Here is a 19,135-nt window from a genome sequence, read left to right on the forward strand (position 1 = left end):
TGTTTCGAGCGGCTATACGAGGAAAACACTGACGTCATTCGGGAGCACAAATCACGCTATCAGAGTGATGTAAATATTGAAGACCTCTGTGCGGTTTGTAATTTCGACCCAATAACGAGGAACGGGAGACGGCTTCTGAGATTTCCGATGTGACCGTGCACCCGGCAGCCATGGAGAACGACGACTCTGATCTCCTAGACATTGGTGCAGTCGAGTCCAATGCCCCGTTTAAACAATGCCCCGCCATGTGCACGCGCCAAGACGTCATGAGCAGAGATCAGTACCTGGACACCATGCGGAAGACAAATGATGAGCAGTACGAGATCGTCCGAGAAGTCCTACACCGACTGACAACTCCGAACTCTCCACCACTGCAAATATTCTTCACGGGAGTGGCTGGATGCGGCAAAACATTTGTACTGCGCCTGATCATGGACCTCTACAACAGGTACTGTAACCCTGCTGGCCCATACAATCTAAACGCATATGTGGCTTGCGCTACAACAGGAAAGGCGGCGGTGGCACTAGGCGGAGTAACTGTGCACGCAGCGTTCAAGCTTAGCCTCAAGAAAGACAGCGGACTCAGGGACAACGAGTTGAACACCTTCCGCTATGCTTTCAGGAATGTCAGATGCGTGATTATCGACGAAGTTAGCATGATGTCTGCTGATATACTTCACAGAATCGACTCGCGGCTCCGCTCCATCACCTGCAAATATCTGCAGCCCTTCGGAGGGTTGGACGTCATTCTCTGTGGGGACCTGCGTCAGCTTCCCCCCGTTCGTGCAGCTGAGGTGTTCAAGGGCGTCAAAACAGACGACGTGTTTAACACAGAAATCGCGTGGCACCATCTCGCCTACTTTGCACTCATTAAAGTGGTACGACAAAACAATCTCAGGTTCTCCACGTTGCTTTCCAAAATTGGAGATGGTGTCGAATTAGACCCCGAGGAAATCTCACTTATCGAGAGTCGGTTCGTTCCACAGCAGGAAGCAGAAGCTTCTTGCCCCGGTGGCATACGCTTGTTCTACTCCAACAAGGAATCTGATTACTACAACACAACAAAGGCCATAGTAGCACAGGATAATGCTGTACCATGCACGGCACAGGATACAATCGTTGGGTGTAGGTCTATGCAAGAGCAAACAGAGGCCATGCGTAAGGTCGAAACGTTACCCAAGGCCGAAATAGGAAATTTGCCAGCAAATATAATGCTGTGCATTGGCAAGCCTTACATGATCACCCTCAATGTGGATGTTTCCGATGGCCTTGTTAATGGATCGGTGGGAACACTGAAATTCATCGAAAACGACACCCATGGGAAACCGCTACGCATATGGTTGCAGTTCGGGGAGCTTGGCTCCAAACTTGCGATCGGAACCGTAGCGGCCGCAAAATCACACCAGTTACGCAAGCTCAACAGAAACATTCAACCGAACTGGATGCCGATTGAAAGGCGTACCGTCACCTGCGTTATCGATAAGAAGACGAAGGTATCGGTAAGAAGATGCCAGCTTCACGTTGTGCAGGCGAGCGCCATTACCATTCATAAATCCCAGGGTGGCACATATGATGAAGTCGTGTACTCCTACGCCAAGAATCATCCACAGAAGTTGGTATACGTGGCACTGAGTCGCGCTACAGACATCAACGGACTCTACCTGACCAATGTTGACAACGACTTCACATTCTACCACGGAAAAGCCAATCCGGACAGAAAGCTAGCCGATGAATTTCGTCGGTTGCAGTCCCACAAACTTGACACCATCACCGCCAAGTGCCTCGCCATGACTGAACAGCCGCACTACTTGTTGATCTCCGCTCTTAACGTACGCTCCCTTGCCGCACATGCCAAGGACGTACACCACGATCACATTCTGCGCCATTCCTCTGTACTTTGCTTTGCTGAAACCTGGATGGATCCCGAAGAGCCTCTCGAAATCATAGATTTCCTATACTGCTGTGGTGCTCGCAGAGACCACAACAGAGCGGCGGGAGTCGCTATCTACTTGCGCACAGGTCTCTCTGCAATACCAGTCGAAATGTTTGGCACGTCACATGAAGTTGTCGAACTGTGCGCCGCAAAGTTGCCCAACGGCTTGCTGGTAGTAGCTGCCTACTTCGCCCCTACCGCACTCACGAAAGACGTCGTGCACTGCCTGCAACTCGCATTAACCGTCCATCGATCCACACCGATGTTAGTAGTGGGGGACTTTAATGTTGACATAAAGACAAACAGCAATTTCCTAACACTTATGCGGGAGAACATCCCGTTCCTCTCGCTCGTAACGCGTCCCACGGCTGTGACAACCTCGCGAGGCACTTGTATAGATCTCGTCTTTGAGAATCAAGCATTGGTGTACCAAGTCGAACATATATCAGTCTATTTCTCCGACCACAAAGCTTCCTTCATGACTGTCAAGAACTGTTAGTGGAGTCTTTGTTAAAGGAATACGTGTGAAAAATAAAAAAAAATTCTGTGATAGCGCATACATGTGTTGCTCGATTTCTTTGCCTCAATCTATCGAAAAGGTGAAACAGCTTATTTGCTGCGCTCAAATTTCGCATTAGGAAGTAACGTAATCGTCGGTAATTTTTTGTAACAAGGACGACAGGGGATGCCCATGGACTGTTCGAGGGTCGGATCACTTCGCGGCGAATACAGCCATATCGTCCACTTGCTCATTAATCACACTGCGTTCTGCGGCAGAGCCGCGATATGGTCTGTTGCCGCAATGGCGGTTGGGAGTCAGTGTCGATATGGTGCGTGACAGCAGACGCCCGGCCCAGGGAAAGGTTCCCGACATCAAAATAAGAACGAAATTCTTCTAAGATGCGCAGAAGCTGCGAACGCTGAGGTGGGGTGAGGCCATCGGCAATAGATGAATCGAACACACCTGTGGGCAAAGGGTCCGACGTAGAGATAGAACCGAGCGTGTTGTAAATGGCGCAGGACGTGTCTTCGGGAACATCCGTAATTTGTACGGCGTCGATCACTTCCACGTGGCCAAGACATTCGCCTTGAAGCAGCATCACAGGGTATATGAGAAGGGGTTACAGACAAAAATAGCTGTGGAGCCCTGTTTGACGATCAGTCGCAAAAGGCAGCAGCAGTCCTTTTCGAGAATAAAAGTGGCCCGACGGAGAAAGTAGTGCGATGGCGTCACAGAGGCTGCTGCAATGCATTGATACAATTACTGACGAGTTGGGAGGAACGTTTGTGTCGTGCCTGACGAGTAGTTTGTTCGCAAAAGAAGCACTATCGGCAAGCGTCATATCTGAGATAAGCGACAATTCTAGTTCGGCCCGTGCGCAATGAATGACGGCATCGTGGCGGGCGAGAAAGTCCCACCCCCAGCATAACTTCGTGGGAGCACGAGGAAATCACAATAAATTCGACGGCGTATACAACGTCCTCGATGAGAACACGAGCGGTGCATGCCGCAATCGGGTGAATGCGCTGTGCTCAGGGGCGTAGCCAGGGGGGGGGGGTGGCTTATGGGGCTTCAGCCCCCCCCCCCAAATTTTTTCGTGCTGTCATGCGCCGCCGACCAAAACAACTCCCGGCGCCAGAAATCATGCTCGATTTTGTCTAGCATGTCCTTCATTCACGCTCGAAAAGACATTTTAGCGCGAACACTGCTAAATCGGGCTGGATTTCGGGGCAACGCCCATGCATCGGGAGTCACATATCGTAACGCAAGGAGCCCCACCGGGCACAAAATTTCAAGGGCGTTTTGAAGGCGAGCGGGCTCGTCTCGGCATCTCGCGGAGGCCGCGGAATCTACGGAGCGCTTGGATTTTAATTCTGAAACGTTGTGGGTATAAAGTTCTCATAACATTTTGATGCGAAAGGTCCATTGACATTTTCAAAGTCGTGCTCTAGATTTTCAATTCCGGAACTTTTTGGGTTTAATGCTGTTGTAAACATTTGACGCCAAAGGTGCATCGACTTTTCTAAAGTCGTACATCGGGCTATACAACGAGACAAGCCAAATCAACATACTATCAGACAAGTTGACAAAGCACGCAGCGATGTCCGATGAGACAAAGCGTTGTGGTGGTTCATTTGTGCCGTCAGGTCACAGAAAAGAATATATACATTTTTTTCACCTGCGCCAAAGCATCCATGTCAAGACACTAAAGCCACCATTGTAACTAAGTTCTTATTTATTTTTCTACCTGGACTTTTATTCGCGAGGATATATTGAGCCTCTTTCTCATTTCTTTTTCTTTTTTTTTTTTCTCGCAACCCGCGGGCTGCCGATCCAGCCAGAGTGCATGCGTTTTTTTCGTGCTGCATCGATAACCGCGCGGCCCACTTGGATGCGCGTTTGTTTTTCTCTGGCCGACTGCATTTTCGCTTGGCAGAGTTTTGGACGCTTTCTGGCTAGCAGACGAGAAAAAGAAACAATGCATAGTCGCTCGCCGCCAGCACTGCGGGGACTCGATGGATTGCAACGCGTTCGCTTGAGCTTGAGCGCAATTTTGTCTCGCCGGTCTAGGATACCGAGCAGTACGCGTATGGTTTTCTGTGGACCAAGCGTCACACATTTTCTTCGATATTCCTTCGGTAGCCACACTAGGGTGCCCAAAGTAGGCATTCGATTGTAGCTAACATGCTTTCCTTTGGGTTATTCTATTTCGCCGCCCCCCGCCCACAAAAAAAAAGAAGACATTGTTGCGGCGCAGCGAATTTTAGCATGGTGAAAGTTCGATTTTGTTACTTTTTTTGCGGAAAGTAATGGGCGACGGGACGCTTCAGTTGCCGGATACTATTTTATTATTGCAATAGCAGCTCTATGAAGAATCCAGGCGCATTCCTGTCGTTGCCCTCATGTTCCGTATAAATAGCGGCCAAGGGCGATAACATTGTGACCGCGCGCCGCATGCTCTATGTGCGAGTGAAAGCGTGCGGGGGGGCAGGGAAGGGGGTGAGCCGACGATGGTGGCTGATGAGTCTTGTGTGTGCAAGGGAGAAAAGCGGGTAGGAAGCGCGCCGCCTTCCGTCGCACGCGATACATTTTGGGAGTGGAGGGGGGGGGGGGGGGTGCTGTGATCTGTGAATCTATGGTTGCGCAAACTGTTTATTTGCCTTGTTTGACGCATTATATATAGTGACTTTTTCTTAGGTACGTAGATTTATTGGTGACTTATGCGTATATTTAAATATCTTGTTGCGAGGTTTTGTGCATATGCGCAGTGAACATTGCTTCCAGTGACAATTTTTTGCCATCAAGCTGTATCTTCACATTTGTGTATTCCATTGTATCTTCGCATTTCTAATGTGCGAAGGCGAGTCAAATGAAAGTTAGACAACCCGCCCAGCGCAATAATGGTTCAGTTCATTATTTTCGAGGCATGCGCGTAGCACATACGCATCTCATTTACAAGTGACATGCAGATGTGAGGTTAAATGTTCTTTAATGCTCTCATACACGGGGTTGAACATGGTTGCGTGACATAATGGACACTTCAAAAGTTGAACAGCTTGGTGCCGTGAGGTTTTTGACAAATGAAGATGTTTCCCAAAAACAAATTATTCGCCGTATGGCTGCCGTATGCGTTGAACATTGCGTGTCATTGGCTACTGTGAAGCGTTGTAGCAAACTGTTCAAAGAAGCACATAAAAGTTACAAAGACGATCCATGGCCGGGCCAAAGCCACCGTGCAATCACCCCCAACACAGTTGAAAAGGCCGTGGTTGCTCAGTGGCTATGATGTTCGGCTGCTGAGCACGAGGTCGGGGGAATAGAATCCCGGTCACGGCGGCTGCATTTCGATGGAGGCGAAATGCGAAAACACCCGTGTACTTAGATTTAAGTGCACGTCAAAGAACCCCAGATGAGGGTGACGACTTTTTGTCTGCAATTGTGACCGGGGATGACTCATGGTGCCGCTACTACTTGCCTGAAACACTACGGCAAAGCTTACAGTGGAAACATTTGAATTCACCACTCCCAAGGAAAACAAAGGCCGTCATTTATGCCGGAAAAGCACTGACTTCTTTTTAGATCGTTAGGGGCCACTATTGATCGAATTTTCTAAACCTGGAGAGACTCTAAATCGTTTCAGATATTGTGAAAGATCGGATCGGCTGCGTGTCGCAATTAAGAACAAACGACGTGGAAAATTGACCATTGGGGACATCTTGCTTCACGACATTGCCCGTTCCCACGTCGCTGATGTGGTTAATACAAAACTGGCAAAGTTCAAGTGGGAAATGCTGCAACATCCCTCATGCAGCCCATACCTGTTGCCATGCGTCTTCCACATTTGGTAAAATTTGAAGAAACTGCTCAAGGGAACCAGATTCATGGCGGAAGATGACGTGTAGTCATTTACAGATTTTCGAGGCAGCAACTCAAGGAGTTTTATGAGACGGGAATTACGCGACTCGTTAGTAGGACATGTGTCTAAATACTCATGGTGACTAATTTTAAATAAAGTACCCCGTTTGTCATATATTCGCATTGGCTCACTTTCATTTGACTCGCCCTCGTATATGTTGCAGAACTCCTGCTTTTTATATGTGCTCTCTGTTGCGACTATGATTTCGGAGCAATTACTCTCAATGCACAACCGGTGACAGCTGCTCCTGCGCAATACATTCTAACAAAGAAAAGCGTCATTGAGATTTTCCCCTGGTCGTTGCATATGTACCAAAATGTAAACAAGGTTGTTGAATGACAGACATATATATATATATATATATATATATATATATATATATATATATATATATATATATATATATATATGCTTTGCAGCTCGGCCTGCTCCTTATAAAATTAGTCGAGGGATCAACACACACACACACACACACACACACACACATATATATATATATGTGTGTGTGTGTGTGTGTGTGTGTGTGTGTGTGTGTGTGTGTTGATCCCTCGACTAATTTTATAAGGAGCAGGCCGAGCTGCAAAGTGAGCCCCCCCCCCCCCCCCCCCCCGAACGAAATTTCTGGCTACGCCACTGGCTGTGCGCTTGCTGTTCGGAGGGCGAGTCCAGCAATGGGCGTCGTAACCTTTCGAAGGAAGCGACGTAGCTTTGCGTCCATAACTGATACAGCGGCTCCAGTATCCACGAGGGCATATGTACGCACACCGTCAACACGTCTATCACATTGGTCGGGCTACGTTGAGGACTTCCGCGTTTCGACGGGGTCGCAGCCCTTGCCTCATGGACTGCGACGATTAATTTTCCTCATACCGAGCTTCGGGACGAGGCCGCATCGGTGATGGGGAGCGTCGGCGTGGAGAAGTTGAGCGGCGGATGTTGGCGGACCGGCGGAATGGTGGTGACGCAGCCCGAGGTTCGTCGCCGTAATAAGGGCGCGGAGAACCCGCCATAGAACTTGGCCCATTTGGTGTAGCGCTAGGCGACTGCAAGCGACTACAGTGGCGTGCGACGTGGCCTGCGTAGCCGCACGCAAAACATATCGGTCGATTGTCCGCTGTACGCTACCGAGTCGTTGCGGCAGGTCCCATCCATGTGGAAGGACGCGTTCGACGTGGTGGCTGGTGAAGTGATTGCATAGCAGGCTGTTGTCGGGGCATAGCGAGGACTTCGGCGTGCGTGAGAGGTCCCCGTTGAGGGAGTTGTTGAGGCTGGATGACGACTTCCGCGTAGCTGAGTGGCGCAGCTGTCGGGATCTGCTGGGGCCTGGCCATGACTTCGGCGTAGCTGTGAGGCGCAGCCGCAGGAACACGCTGGTGGTGCTCAGGCAAAACCTCGTGCAGTTCTTGCGCTGTGACGTGGCGAAGCGGAGGCACAAAACTTGGTGTATGCGCGTGTACCGACTGCGGCTGTGCAAAATCCATCAACGAGAGTTGCCGGGCAACTTCTTCGCGGACGAACGCCTTCATTTCTGCGAGCAACGCTGCCTGGTTGGGCATAGCAGCCAAACCAGCGAGGTGTTCGTCACGCGGTAGAGATCGACGGGTCAGTGACCGCTGCCTGCGGAGTTCTTCATAGCTCTGACACAGTGTGACAATTTCAGCTACAGAGCGTGGACTTTTGGCCAGCAACATGTTAAAGGCGTCGTCTTCTATGCCCTTCAGGATGTTTCGGATTCGATCAGACTCCGCCATGGTCGAATCGACTTTCCTGCATAGGTCCAGGACATATCTTCGATATAACTGGTGAATGTTTCGCCTGGCTGTTGAACTCGTTCTCGCAAACGTTGCTCGGCACGCAGCTTGCGAACAGCAGGGCAACCAAATACATCGGCGAGGGAAGTCTTAAATTCCGACCATGTCTGGAACTCTGCTTGATGGTTGTTATAGCACGGGCTGGCCACTCCAGCGAGGTAGAACAGAACATGGCTCAGTTTGGCCGCTTCGTCCCACTTGTTATGGTCGCCTACCCTGTCGTACGTCGTGAGCCATTCGTCCACGTCAGTGTCGTTCGCTCCAGTGTAGATAGGAGGGTCGCAATGACGAGGCACCTCGGGACACGTAGTGGGTGCAGGAGGAGGCGTTTGCTGGGAGGCGTCTTGGGGCATGGTAGATGGTAGGGTACGGGACCGGAGTTCCAGGATGATCGTCTGAGGGTACCCCGCACACTCCACCAATTCTAGTTCGTGTGGCTCCACTGAGAGCCACACGAACTGGGACGCCGTCCTGCCATTCGTCACCTACGCGTATAATACCGCTACGCAGAGCACCACTGGATTTTCACCCTATTTCTTGCTGTATGGTCGACACCCTTCGCACACCATGGACACCATTCTTCCGTACCGGCCGGATGCATCCGAGTGCGTGCCTATTTCTGCCACGGTCAGACATGCAGAAGAGTGCCGCGAGCTCGCACGGGCCTTTACTCCCGCTGATCAAGAGCGCCAGAGGAGCACTTGCGGTGACGCCACTGCCACGGTCACCTTCGATCCGGGAGCGCTCGTGCGGCTCTCAGTTCCTTTAACTGCCCCTGGCCTCTCATCAAAGCTGGTCCCTAAGTATGAAGGCCCTTATCGTGTTCTCGAACGCGCATCTCCTGTGAACTATGTCATAGAACCAGTTGAGCCATCTTCAGACATGCGCCGCCGTAGACGAAACATTGTCCATGTCGACCGTTTATAGCCTTACTACGACCCGCTCATCGTGACGAGCTGTTAGGTCGCCGGACGGCTCCCTTCTCGCTCCCGGGGGGTGATTGTAGCGAAGAGAGACGCTAGCGGGTTCAGCGCTACTGGCTCTAAACGCTAGTGGGTCGAGCGCTCCTGCTCAGCAACGGCTCTCGTGCTTGGAAGCTGTGACTGCCCTGCCCGTCGGCGTTGCGCTGCTCCGAGCTCTGCCAAATAAACACCTTTAGAATAGTACATTTTTCGTGCCCCCATGGTTCACCATTTGTGATTTATAAATAGGTCTACGCCTGTTAAATGTAAAAATAGGTGACAGACGCATTTCCAGGCCCTTTCACTCAATATAATAATAATAATTATTATTATTACTATTATTATTATTATTATTATTATTATTATTATTATTATTATTATTATTATTATTATTATTATTATTATTATTTCCACAAAATATACAAAACAACACAAGTAGGCCAGTCTAAGCCTCAGTTGGCTTGTAGGAACGTGCCTATGAATATGATAGACAAGGCAAAAAAAATATACATAAATTGATGAGACATGAAAAAAAATAAAACGAATGGCAAAAGAGATATTGAAAAGAACAAGATAACATTTGGTTATCTACTTACAACAAAAGAAGTTGAAGAGGTAAATACTGCGACGCAAAAATGTTCTAGAGGTTAATTTTACTATAGGTGCTTTAATAAGTGTTTCAGCGTGCTTTCTGATGTGGCGTTAAAAATTTCTTCTGGCAATTTGTTAAATATGTCAGGCACATACGCACAGCGTCTGGCCGTGTCATCCCTTGTGGCTGAACGAGGAACTACATAACGGACATGTTTTCTAAGTGATCTTGTGGCGGCACTTTTTTGTTTGAAAGCGGAATTCCAGAAATGTTTAACGACAACTGTTTCTACAATTAATGAATGAAAATACGGTAGACCAAGTACGCGGAAGATATTCGCGGATGTTACTATTGGGGAATTGTATGCAACGTACTTGAGAATGTTTTTTTTTTTACTATTATCCGGTCTACCTTGCATCTCCAGCGATCCGAACAGAAGCCAAAGACTGTAGTGCCGTATCTCAACACACTGTAACCTAGTGCGTGTGCTATAATCTTTTTTACAGACAAGGGTGCAATACTTCTGATGTTAGACAACAGCCAAGCTACTGACCTCAGTTTAGAACAAATAAGTGATAAGTGATGCTGCCACGATAAGTTACTATCGAAAGAGATTCCGAGATACTTCACATATTCCACGTATGGAATAGGCGCACATTTACAATAAACGCAGTCCGACTCATGTGAGTAGGGAGGCATGTTAATAACAGCAGTCTTGAGTGGGGAGCGAAAACAAACAAGTTGTGTTTTTTGGGCATTAACAACAATTCCGTTATTAGAGAACCAAAGCATTGCCTTGTACACGTCATTTTGCAACATTTCCGTGGACCTTCTGTAAGAGAGGTGTTTCGCCAATAATACAGTGCCGTCAGCATACTGGAATACTGAACATTTCGAAATTGCCAAAGGGAAGTCGTTAACGAAGGTATTAAACAACAATGGCGATAAAATGTACCCCTGAGGAACTCCAGCTTTCAGTGACAGCTTAGAACCAGAAACGCCCTTATCATTGGTAGCGACCACCTGAAATCTGTTGCTCAAGTAATTTTCGAGAACTTTGTAAAAAGGCACACGAAATCCCCAAAAATGCAGTTTAGTGAACAAGATATTTGATGATTCAGGGTGTCGAACGCCTTCGCTACATCTATGAACAGCGCACATGTGAAAAGATTCTGATCGAATGCCAAGAACAGTTCATCGGAAAATTCCTCAAGCAGTTCCACAGTACCACGCCCTGAAACAAAGCCAAACTGTCGATTGGTCAGGATAGAAAATTCGTTAAGAAAAGAAGGCATAGTGTGGAAAAGAATTTTTTCTAATACCCGAGAAATAACCGGCAATATAGAAATTGGCCGATAGTTTTCAATACTATCTTTCTTCCCTGACTTGTGTAGTCGTACAACAACTGCAGTTTTTAGGCATTCTGGAGTTTCGTCACCTTCCGAAAAACCATTCAATATATGCAGTATAATATCTGACAGCGCATTGAAATTCCTTCTGATGGTGTGTAAAGAAATTCCATCATATCCAGTGGGCTTGTTAGGACGGAAACTGAAAATAATTTCTTCCAGATCAACCCTCAGAATTCTCGGAACAAAAACTGACGCAGATACGGAATGCCCTAACGGCCGAGCGTTTGTGGATGGAGAGACAGCCCTCTGGGACGCTTTAACAAAGTGCCTGTTGAAAGCATCAGCCACTTCTGTGGGAGGTTGCTGAAAAGCACCGAAAACAGGTCGTTTAATTACTAGAATTCACTCCTCTGAGATGATTTACCAAAGACCAAGTTTTGCTTACATTATTTGAAGATTGTTGGAATTTTAAAAAAGATGTAACGGTGTTTGGCACCACGCAGAAGATCAGCAACTCTATTTCTTGCCGACTTGTATTCTAATCGCAGTGCTTGGTTTCTGGGATTTCTTTTGCAGCGTTTACACAAGCTGTCCCAATACGAAATGGAAGCAAGAATTTCCGTGTTCATCCAGCAGAGGCCCTTTCTTATCGGCGTAGCTATCAGCTGCGTGCAACGTAATTCAAATTTTTTCACTTGCGTACAGAACCTTTCATACACTTTGCCCGACGAAACTTCTTTGGTTAAGCATACCCAGTCAAACGAAATGATAAGGTTATCAAGCTTGGATTGATTAACAGTAGAGACGAGGCATTTACGCTGCCCAGATGCAGTTTTCACCGATGGCGTTCCAGACGCGTCTGGTAAAACAAGACGGCATGCTACAAAGTAGCGGTCAGCCCATCTTTGTAGAATAGTACATGACCTAAATGAGCAGCTGGGAGTTCTGACCGCTATGTGATATCTAAACAAGATTGCACTAGGGTATTATTAACTAATTCCGATCTAGTAGGAGCTACCATTGTACATTCCAGACCATAAGCGGACAACGTAGATAAATAGCCTTAAACGGTCACTTTTTCAGAGCATAAAATGTTGATATTCAAGTCTCCGATCAAGCAGAATTGGTCCACTGAGCTCCACAGACACAAAGTTTCATCAAGCTCTACAAGAAAGCGTGAAAGACTGTATGAGGGTGTTCGATAAATCGATAAGATATGCACATAAAATGACCTCTTACAAACTTTCGCCATCATAGATTCGGCATGCACAAAAGATGCATCAGCACAAGAAACTTCACATTTGTCGTTTATAAAGAGAGCAATATACCTCCGCCACGACGCCCGCTTCGTGTAACAAAATGTGCGGAAAAGCCCCGCAAGATAAACGTATCGAGGCAAGCCTGGGAAACATTGATTTCTGTTATTACAAAAACGTCAACAAAGCCAGCTGCCGATTCAGCCAGGAATTTAAATTCGTCCCAGTATTTACGCAGACTTCGAATATTACCGTTCACAACGGTGAAATCATTATCAGAGCTGCATGGAAATTCTGTTTTAAATGAATTGAAGTCCGGCAGTTCGGTGAAAGAAAAGGGAATGTTGTCAAGGCAGTCTTTTCCAGGTCTGTTTGTTTCCCGATTCGAACAAGAGACGCTGTTTCATTCTTTTTCACGAAGATCTTGCCTCCTTTCGTAGTTCTTGCCTCCTCTCTCTCAACAAAACCGATAACCTTTCTCCTTTGCCTTCGATCTAGCTTTCGAGAAACGATCACGGTTGACTTTGGTCAAGTTATCATCGAAGTAGATCTTTGGAAATGATACACCTTCACGTAGTTGCTTCAGCTTTCCCCGAGCTTCGAACCACTTTTTTCTTCGAAATGACAGATTTAAAGCGCACCAGGGTGACAGGTGTACCACCGATTTTGACTTTTAAGCGGTGTAGTGCCGCAAGATCGTCAGAGGAAAACCCCGACAGTTCCAGATTTGCTGCCATTTGCGTGATCGTTTGTTGAAGGAGATTGAATTGCACACACACGCGCTCTTATCCCACCGTGTGTCTGCTCCCTCCCCCTTCACCTTACTAGGGCGGAGGAAGTTTTGCTTAGGAGGCTTCGGGCCGGGGTGGCATAATTTATTTTCCCTGCTGCATAGCCGCATCGCTTTGTGGAACTCGGAAGAGCGCAATCGTGCAGCACGTTTCGGCGTCAACACAATTGTTGAGCCAGATGTCGTCCCTCTCGAAAAAAAAGAAATATATTAGGGTGAAAATAAAGAAAAAACCCAAAACTCGCCGAATAAATGCCGATCACGCTAACCACAGACATGAGACACGTGACTGGTCCATAATGTCCATCTCGCCAAGCGTCCGCGTGGCCTAATGGATAAGGCGTCTGACTTCGGATCAGAAGATTGCAGGTTCGAGTCCTGTCGCGGACGAACCTATTTTTTTTATTCTTTTTTTTTTCTTTTTTTAAATTCAGCAATTTGGACATCGTGCGCAAGCGAGAACGCGAAGTCTTTTCTTGGTGATGTTCAGCAGTCCTTCAATTGTGAAAGGCATGTCATTTTACTGGGTGATTGTAATTGTGATATGCTTTCCAGAAGATAAATCTAAGCTGACCATTGTTTGTGATAAAAGTGCCGTGCTTTTAAGTTCGATTGTAAGGGAACAAAATGCTGAAGACATTGGTTATGTGTTGTCTAGCAAAAATCATATGTATACGCACTACCAAGGTGATTGTCATAGCAGACTAGACAGAATGTATGTTCCATTAACCTTTGTACCTTCATTTTCAAATGATCAATTCTTACATGTTAGTTGTAGCGATAATTGCCTGGTCATGTCAACCATAGGAAAGAAACAAACAACATCAAAATTCAGCTGGGACTTATGGAAGCTAAATGATAAGCTTTTGCAAGACTAAAACTGTTTTCCAAGACAAGACTGTTTTCCAAAAGACAGTGCAAGAAAAGCTCGAAAATTTGCTCAGCACAACTACGTCAGCGTTCTTGATTTCAGAATGGGAACTCTTCAAAAGAGACGTTAAATTCACCGCAATTGAAAGAGCATGCGTAGTCGAGCATAAAGAAAGAGAGCATGAAAAGGAATCACACCATAGGTTAAAATACATGCTCTGCGCAGAAAGCTCTAATTATTTTCGAAAGCAATCAAAGACAAGTCTGAGCTTGAAGTCACGGATAAAGAAAAGTGCAGGGGTGCAGTATTAAGGGCATGGGGCCAGAGTTTATGGATGGGAGAGACACCTACCAAGCGAGCAATAAGCGACGAGAAGAAACAAGCGATTTACAAAGAAATAACAGAAATAAGGTATTAAGGGGAAGTAACTAATGATGTCGGAATGATAGAGCATGCATTTGAGTCTTATTATGAAAGTTTGATGGGGAAAACCCCATGTGATATTGAAAGCTTTAGGACTGACTTCTTGCCATTAATGCCAACATTTTTAGACGAGGTCTCTGAAGTGCTCAACAGACCAATAAACCTTTCGGAACTTGAGGATGCAATTGACGAACTTAGTCCCTGCAAGTAGCTGGGGCCTGATGGTCTTGGAGGGGCTTTCTATAAGAGCTTTAAAAGTGGAATAGATGTAGCATTACACCGAGTGATAAGGGAGATGTGCGCGAGAACAAAGAAGTGCCTCCTTCTTTTCGGGCATCGCACGCTATTTTAATACCTAAAGCGAAAGACCGTGCAAGACTTTTGGCACTTGAAGCATACAGACCAATAAGTTTGACAAATAAGGACTATAAGTTTACGCTGAAGTACTGGTGCATCGATTGCAGACTGTTATAAAAGAACTTGTGGACCCCCATCAGACATGCGGTTTCAATGGCAGATCAATCTTTTCGAATATACATACTGCAAGGGCCATACTGGAATGCTGCGATGAAAAGGTCACAGTCACCATGATATAAATTGACCTCGAAAAGGCTTGTGATAGAGTCGTCCATTATGTCATATTCTGGCTTTTAGCACATTTTAATTCCGGTGCAGTGATAATGGATAGAGTATAAGAATGGTGTACAAAGGTTACACTGCAAAGTTAGTAATTGATAGGAAATTAGGCGCCAGTATAAAAGTGGAATCATCAGTAAAATAAGGATGCTGTTTGTCGTCTCTTTCATTTGCCTTGTATTAAGAGCCCTTTTATTTGAAAATAATTAAAAGCCAACCTATTCATGGGTTCATCTATGCAGAAATTGAGACTAGTTTTGGCTCATGCAGATGACGTGGCAATTTTCTGCTGTGATACTGACAATGTGGATAAAACTACGAGAGGTTGTTTCTTTTTACGCCACAAGTGGAAGTGACATTGTCAGCTGGACTAAGTGTCTAGGTTTGTGGCACGGCAGCTGGCACCAGGCACCCGAGTATTTTCGCAACATGAACTGTACCCCTGGAAAATATCTTGGGGTGCCCTTGCAACATTATCGTGACAGTGCAATGTATAGGATCGAAGAACTAAAAAAAGTTAAGGATCAGACAGGGGGTGGGCGGGCATAATTCTTCGATGTGTTCGAGTTAGTGCTTGCAATTTGTTTTTAGCTACAAAAGTGTATTACGTACTGCAAGTGCTATGCATGGCAAGTATTTTGGTACAGAAATTTCACAGAGTGTGTGGGGTATACTATATATGGGGATCCACTTAGGAAAGAACTAGCCGGTGTAACTTGTTTCATTCGGTGAAGAATGGGGGACTAGGGCTAACACATTTGTTTTTGAAAGATTGTTAGTAGGTTCTTTTTCTTAAGGGACCAAAGCAATATATTTCTGTGTGCTGTTATTCAAGTGAGATTCAGTTCTTCCTTGCCTGAGTGGGATGTCTCATCAACAAATGGACAAACACCAATTGGTTTTCTGTGGGAAGTTATGTCCTTTCCTTTACTGAAAGTACATTTTGCAAACAAATTTTTTCTTCTCTGTGACGTGTAAGAAACTATTGGGATCTGGTTGATGTTTTCTTGCCGCTTCCTGTGTACTGCACAATGTATAACTTAAGACATGAACACAATGTGCTGAAGTGCGTTAAGATTCCGGTTAGATCTTCAGCGAAAACCTTCTTTATTCAGTTGCGTTCTAGCACTCTCCTTGTGAAGCCATGGCTAAAAAGCAAGAGCTTCTTTGTTCCATGGTCTGTTAAGTGCATAACATGTAAGAAACCTGAAACTATTGAGCACATCTTCTCGGATTGCCATGACTCCGTTTTCTCGTGGGATGTTCTCAAATGAACTCTGAAGAAAGGACTGCCGATAAGTCCTTTCGGTATTCGGTTCTTACCATGCGCAGATGCAGGCGAAGTGCCGGCTTACTTGACAATGCTTTTGTGCATGAGCAGCGTGCAGAAAATGCACATGGATGTCAAGAATACTTGTGTGGATGAAAGGACTGCGAGGCAACGCCTACGTGAAAGTACAAAGCCTTTTAGTACACTGTAGTGAAAGTCTTAGGTACATGCCTGATGCCCTCAAGCACATGATTAAACTGCCAGAGTAGTTTCAGGAGCTTGACACTGCTGTTTGGTGCCTGTGATATCCTCTCTGAAGGCCGTTTAAATCAGTGCAGTCTCTCCAAATGATGTAATAGTACTGCTCTGCACCAAGTGGCCAGCTTTGTACACGTTTACGTGGTGCTGTAATGAAGGTAATAAGAGACGAGAAAAAAAAGTCTGCACGGCCTAATGGATAAGGCGTTTGACTTCGGATCAGAAGATTGCAGGTTCAAGTCCTGTTGTGTACATATTTTCTCTCTCTTTTTTTTTTAATTAGCAACTCGTGCATCGTTGCCATGTTTGCTAACACCCGCTGTAGCAGGAGCACACCATTTCGGCTTCACAGATGTGACGACTACGTGGACAAATTTGTTTTTACCCAAACAGGCTATACAGAGAGCAGCGCGTCCAGGTTTCCGTATGCTGTAAAATCTGCCCAGTTTCGGTGATTTAAGCAGCTGCAATGCTGCCACACGCCTTAGTGTGCACGGTCTGGGTACAGTGCATTAGTCGGGGCGCGTGCTCGACTACGAGTGCTTCGTCGAGGAAAAGAAAAAATGCGGCATATATATAAGCACATCATGCCCCCGGCGTGCTTGGCAGAAAATTATACAAACGTACCCGAGAATAGGACCCAATCGGTGAGGAAAACAACGTCTATCTCGTCATAGAATACTATGGCCTCGTATGCTGCTATTTTAATTCTGGCATTCCTCTATATTATCCTCGTCTCCAGCAGGCGAGGAGGACATCAAGGCACCCTATACGAATCTACAGTTGCTCTCTTTAGGGACTTCCCCAAAGTAACTCTATTTGAATGCAGTGCCACTGTGGCGATTGTTGGCGTAAAGCCTGTGTCCATTATTCGCCACCACGCCTACCCACGCATGGATGGCAGTGGCCACTATAGTGACCGACACAATCGTCTGTACGCGGTGAAAAAAATCAACTCCTGCCTGCAGTTCATGTGTGAGCTAGGTTGTCACGATGGCTACAAGAGCACCACCGAGAAGCTGCCGAAGGTGGATCTTATCGATTTCCCTGGGAATTGTGCGAGGCTGATATTGGCGCGCACGCTAAGGAATTCTGGGGTTTTTACGTGGCAAAACCACGATTTGATGATGAGGCACACCGTAGTTGGGGTTACCGGATTAATTTTGACCATGAGGGGAAGCTTCAACGTGCCCCCAGTTCACGGGACATGGGTGTTTTTGCATTCTACCCCCATCGAAATGCGGCCGCCGCGGCAGGGATTTCATCCCGTGATCTGGACATCACCGCTTATGCCACTGTGGCAGGTGGTGCGCAAGCTATGAACAAACATTTTTTTTTCTCTTTGCACGCTTTCTTCTGCTTGCTCCCACAGGTATATTATTAGGACATAGTAATGTCACTCAGTTGTTTTCTGTTAGCGACACTCCAGCCACTCCATACGCAGCTGCAACGAGCAAATACCTAAGAGCTGAGCCGGCTGCACCTGCCATTGTTTGGTCTGATATGGCGCCATGAGCTCACTTTTAAGCTGAGGCTCATGCTGCAATTGTTTGTAATCGAAAATTCCAGCCAATCCTGATGTCATAAATAGAGGAACACATTATTAGCGACAGCAGTTGCCAGTGGCAAAGAGCACCGGCGAACAAGAAGCTTTCTTGATTTTCGATCAGCCTCGGTTCATCGTCGTGCCGGGCTCTTTCTGCTAGCGTCTGGCCCGAGCCTGGCCGCGAAACTATGGTGCTTACAGATATACTGCGCCACGCGCATACCTTTCGACCCAGCCACTGCGTGCTAGCTAATGCGTGCCAAGTTGGCGATAACTTTCTAAAATGCAGGCACCACGAACCAGGTACGTGTTGCGATAATAACCGGAACGCATAGATAAGAACTTGTGCGCATTACTCTAAGCGCCCGCCGTATGCAACGCTTTTCATTCGTGCCACGCACATTCCGAATATTTCTGACAGACAAATGGCACTGCCGATTTCTTATTCCCTCATGCAATACACGTTATTGATCAGCTGCTAGCTGTGTCAAGTCTGCACTCCACACGAAACTGCTCCGTTTTAAGTGCTCGTCAACGCTGCTTCTCCTTCTGGACAACGGACTGGGAAGGGAGCACAGAATATACGCGCGACCTCACTCCAGAAGTTCACCATACACTTCGAAAACTGCCATAATTTAGAGATGAACACTGATTAATTTTGGCCTATATATTTCGCTTTCTTTTTATTGCGAGAGCAATTATATGGGCATTCCAAGCGCATTTCTGCCACTAGCGTCGCCGTGAGATCCTGTTAAAGTCCAAGGGCGATAACACCATTGCTGCACGCCCTACGCTGTACGGGCTAGTGAAAGCTTGCGAGGGGAGACGACGATTGCGGCTCAATCTCGCCCGAGCGATAGGGACGGAAGCGGAGAGGAAGCCTCTTCCTTGGCGCCCAACGTTGCGAGTCACCAGGAGAGCATTTTACTGTGGCTGCACGTGGTCGCGAGGCTGCATCTTGACGGTGATCTGCGTTGCGGGCAGCGTCTAGGTGCGTCGGTGGCTCGTTGCTTTGTG

General features: G+C 46.8%; 1 protein-coding gene and 1 non-coding gene across 2 annotated transcripts; both read left to right on the plus strand.

Annotated features, from left to right (window-relative positions):
* Positions 1 to 1,211: 1,211 nt before the first annotated feature.
* LOC139060472 (uncharacterized) lies at positions 1,212 to 2,545 on the plus strand. Its single transcript, XM_070539608.1, has one exon. It carries the CDS (start codon positions 1,212 to 1,214, stop codon positions 2,430 to 2,432), a length of 1,221 nt encoding a protein of 406 aa, XP_070395709.1. The 3' UTR covers positions 2,433 to 2,545.
* A 10,886-nt stretch (positions 2,546 to 13,431) lies between these two features.
* TRNAR-UCG (transfer RNA arginine (anticodon UCG)) lies at positions 13,432 to 13,504 on the plus strand. Its single transcript has one exon. It is a non-coding gene; the product is annotated as a tRNA-Arg (tRNA).
* Positions 13,505 to 19,135: the final 5,631 nt, after the last annotated feature.

Source organism: Dermacentor albipictus, chromosome 5, assembly GCF_038994185.2.
Source record: "Dermacentor albipictus isolate Rhodes 1998 colony chromosome 5, USDA_Dalb.pri_finalv2, whole genome shotgun sequence".
NCBI lineage: Eukaryota > Metazoa > Arthropoda > Arachnida > Ixodida > Ixodidae > Dermacentor > Dermacentor albipictus.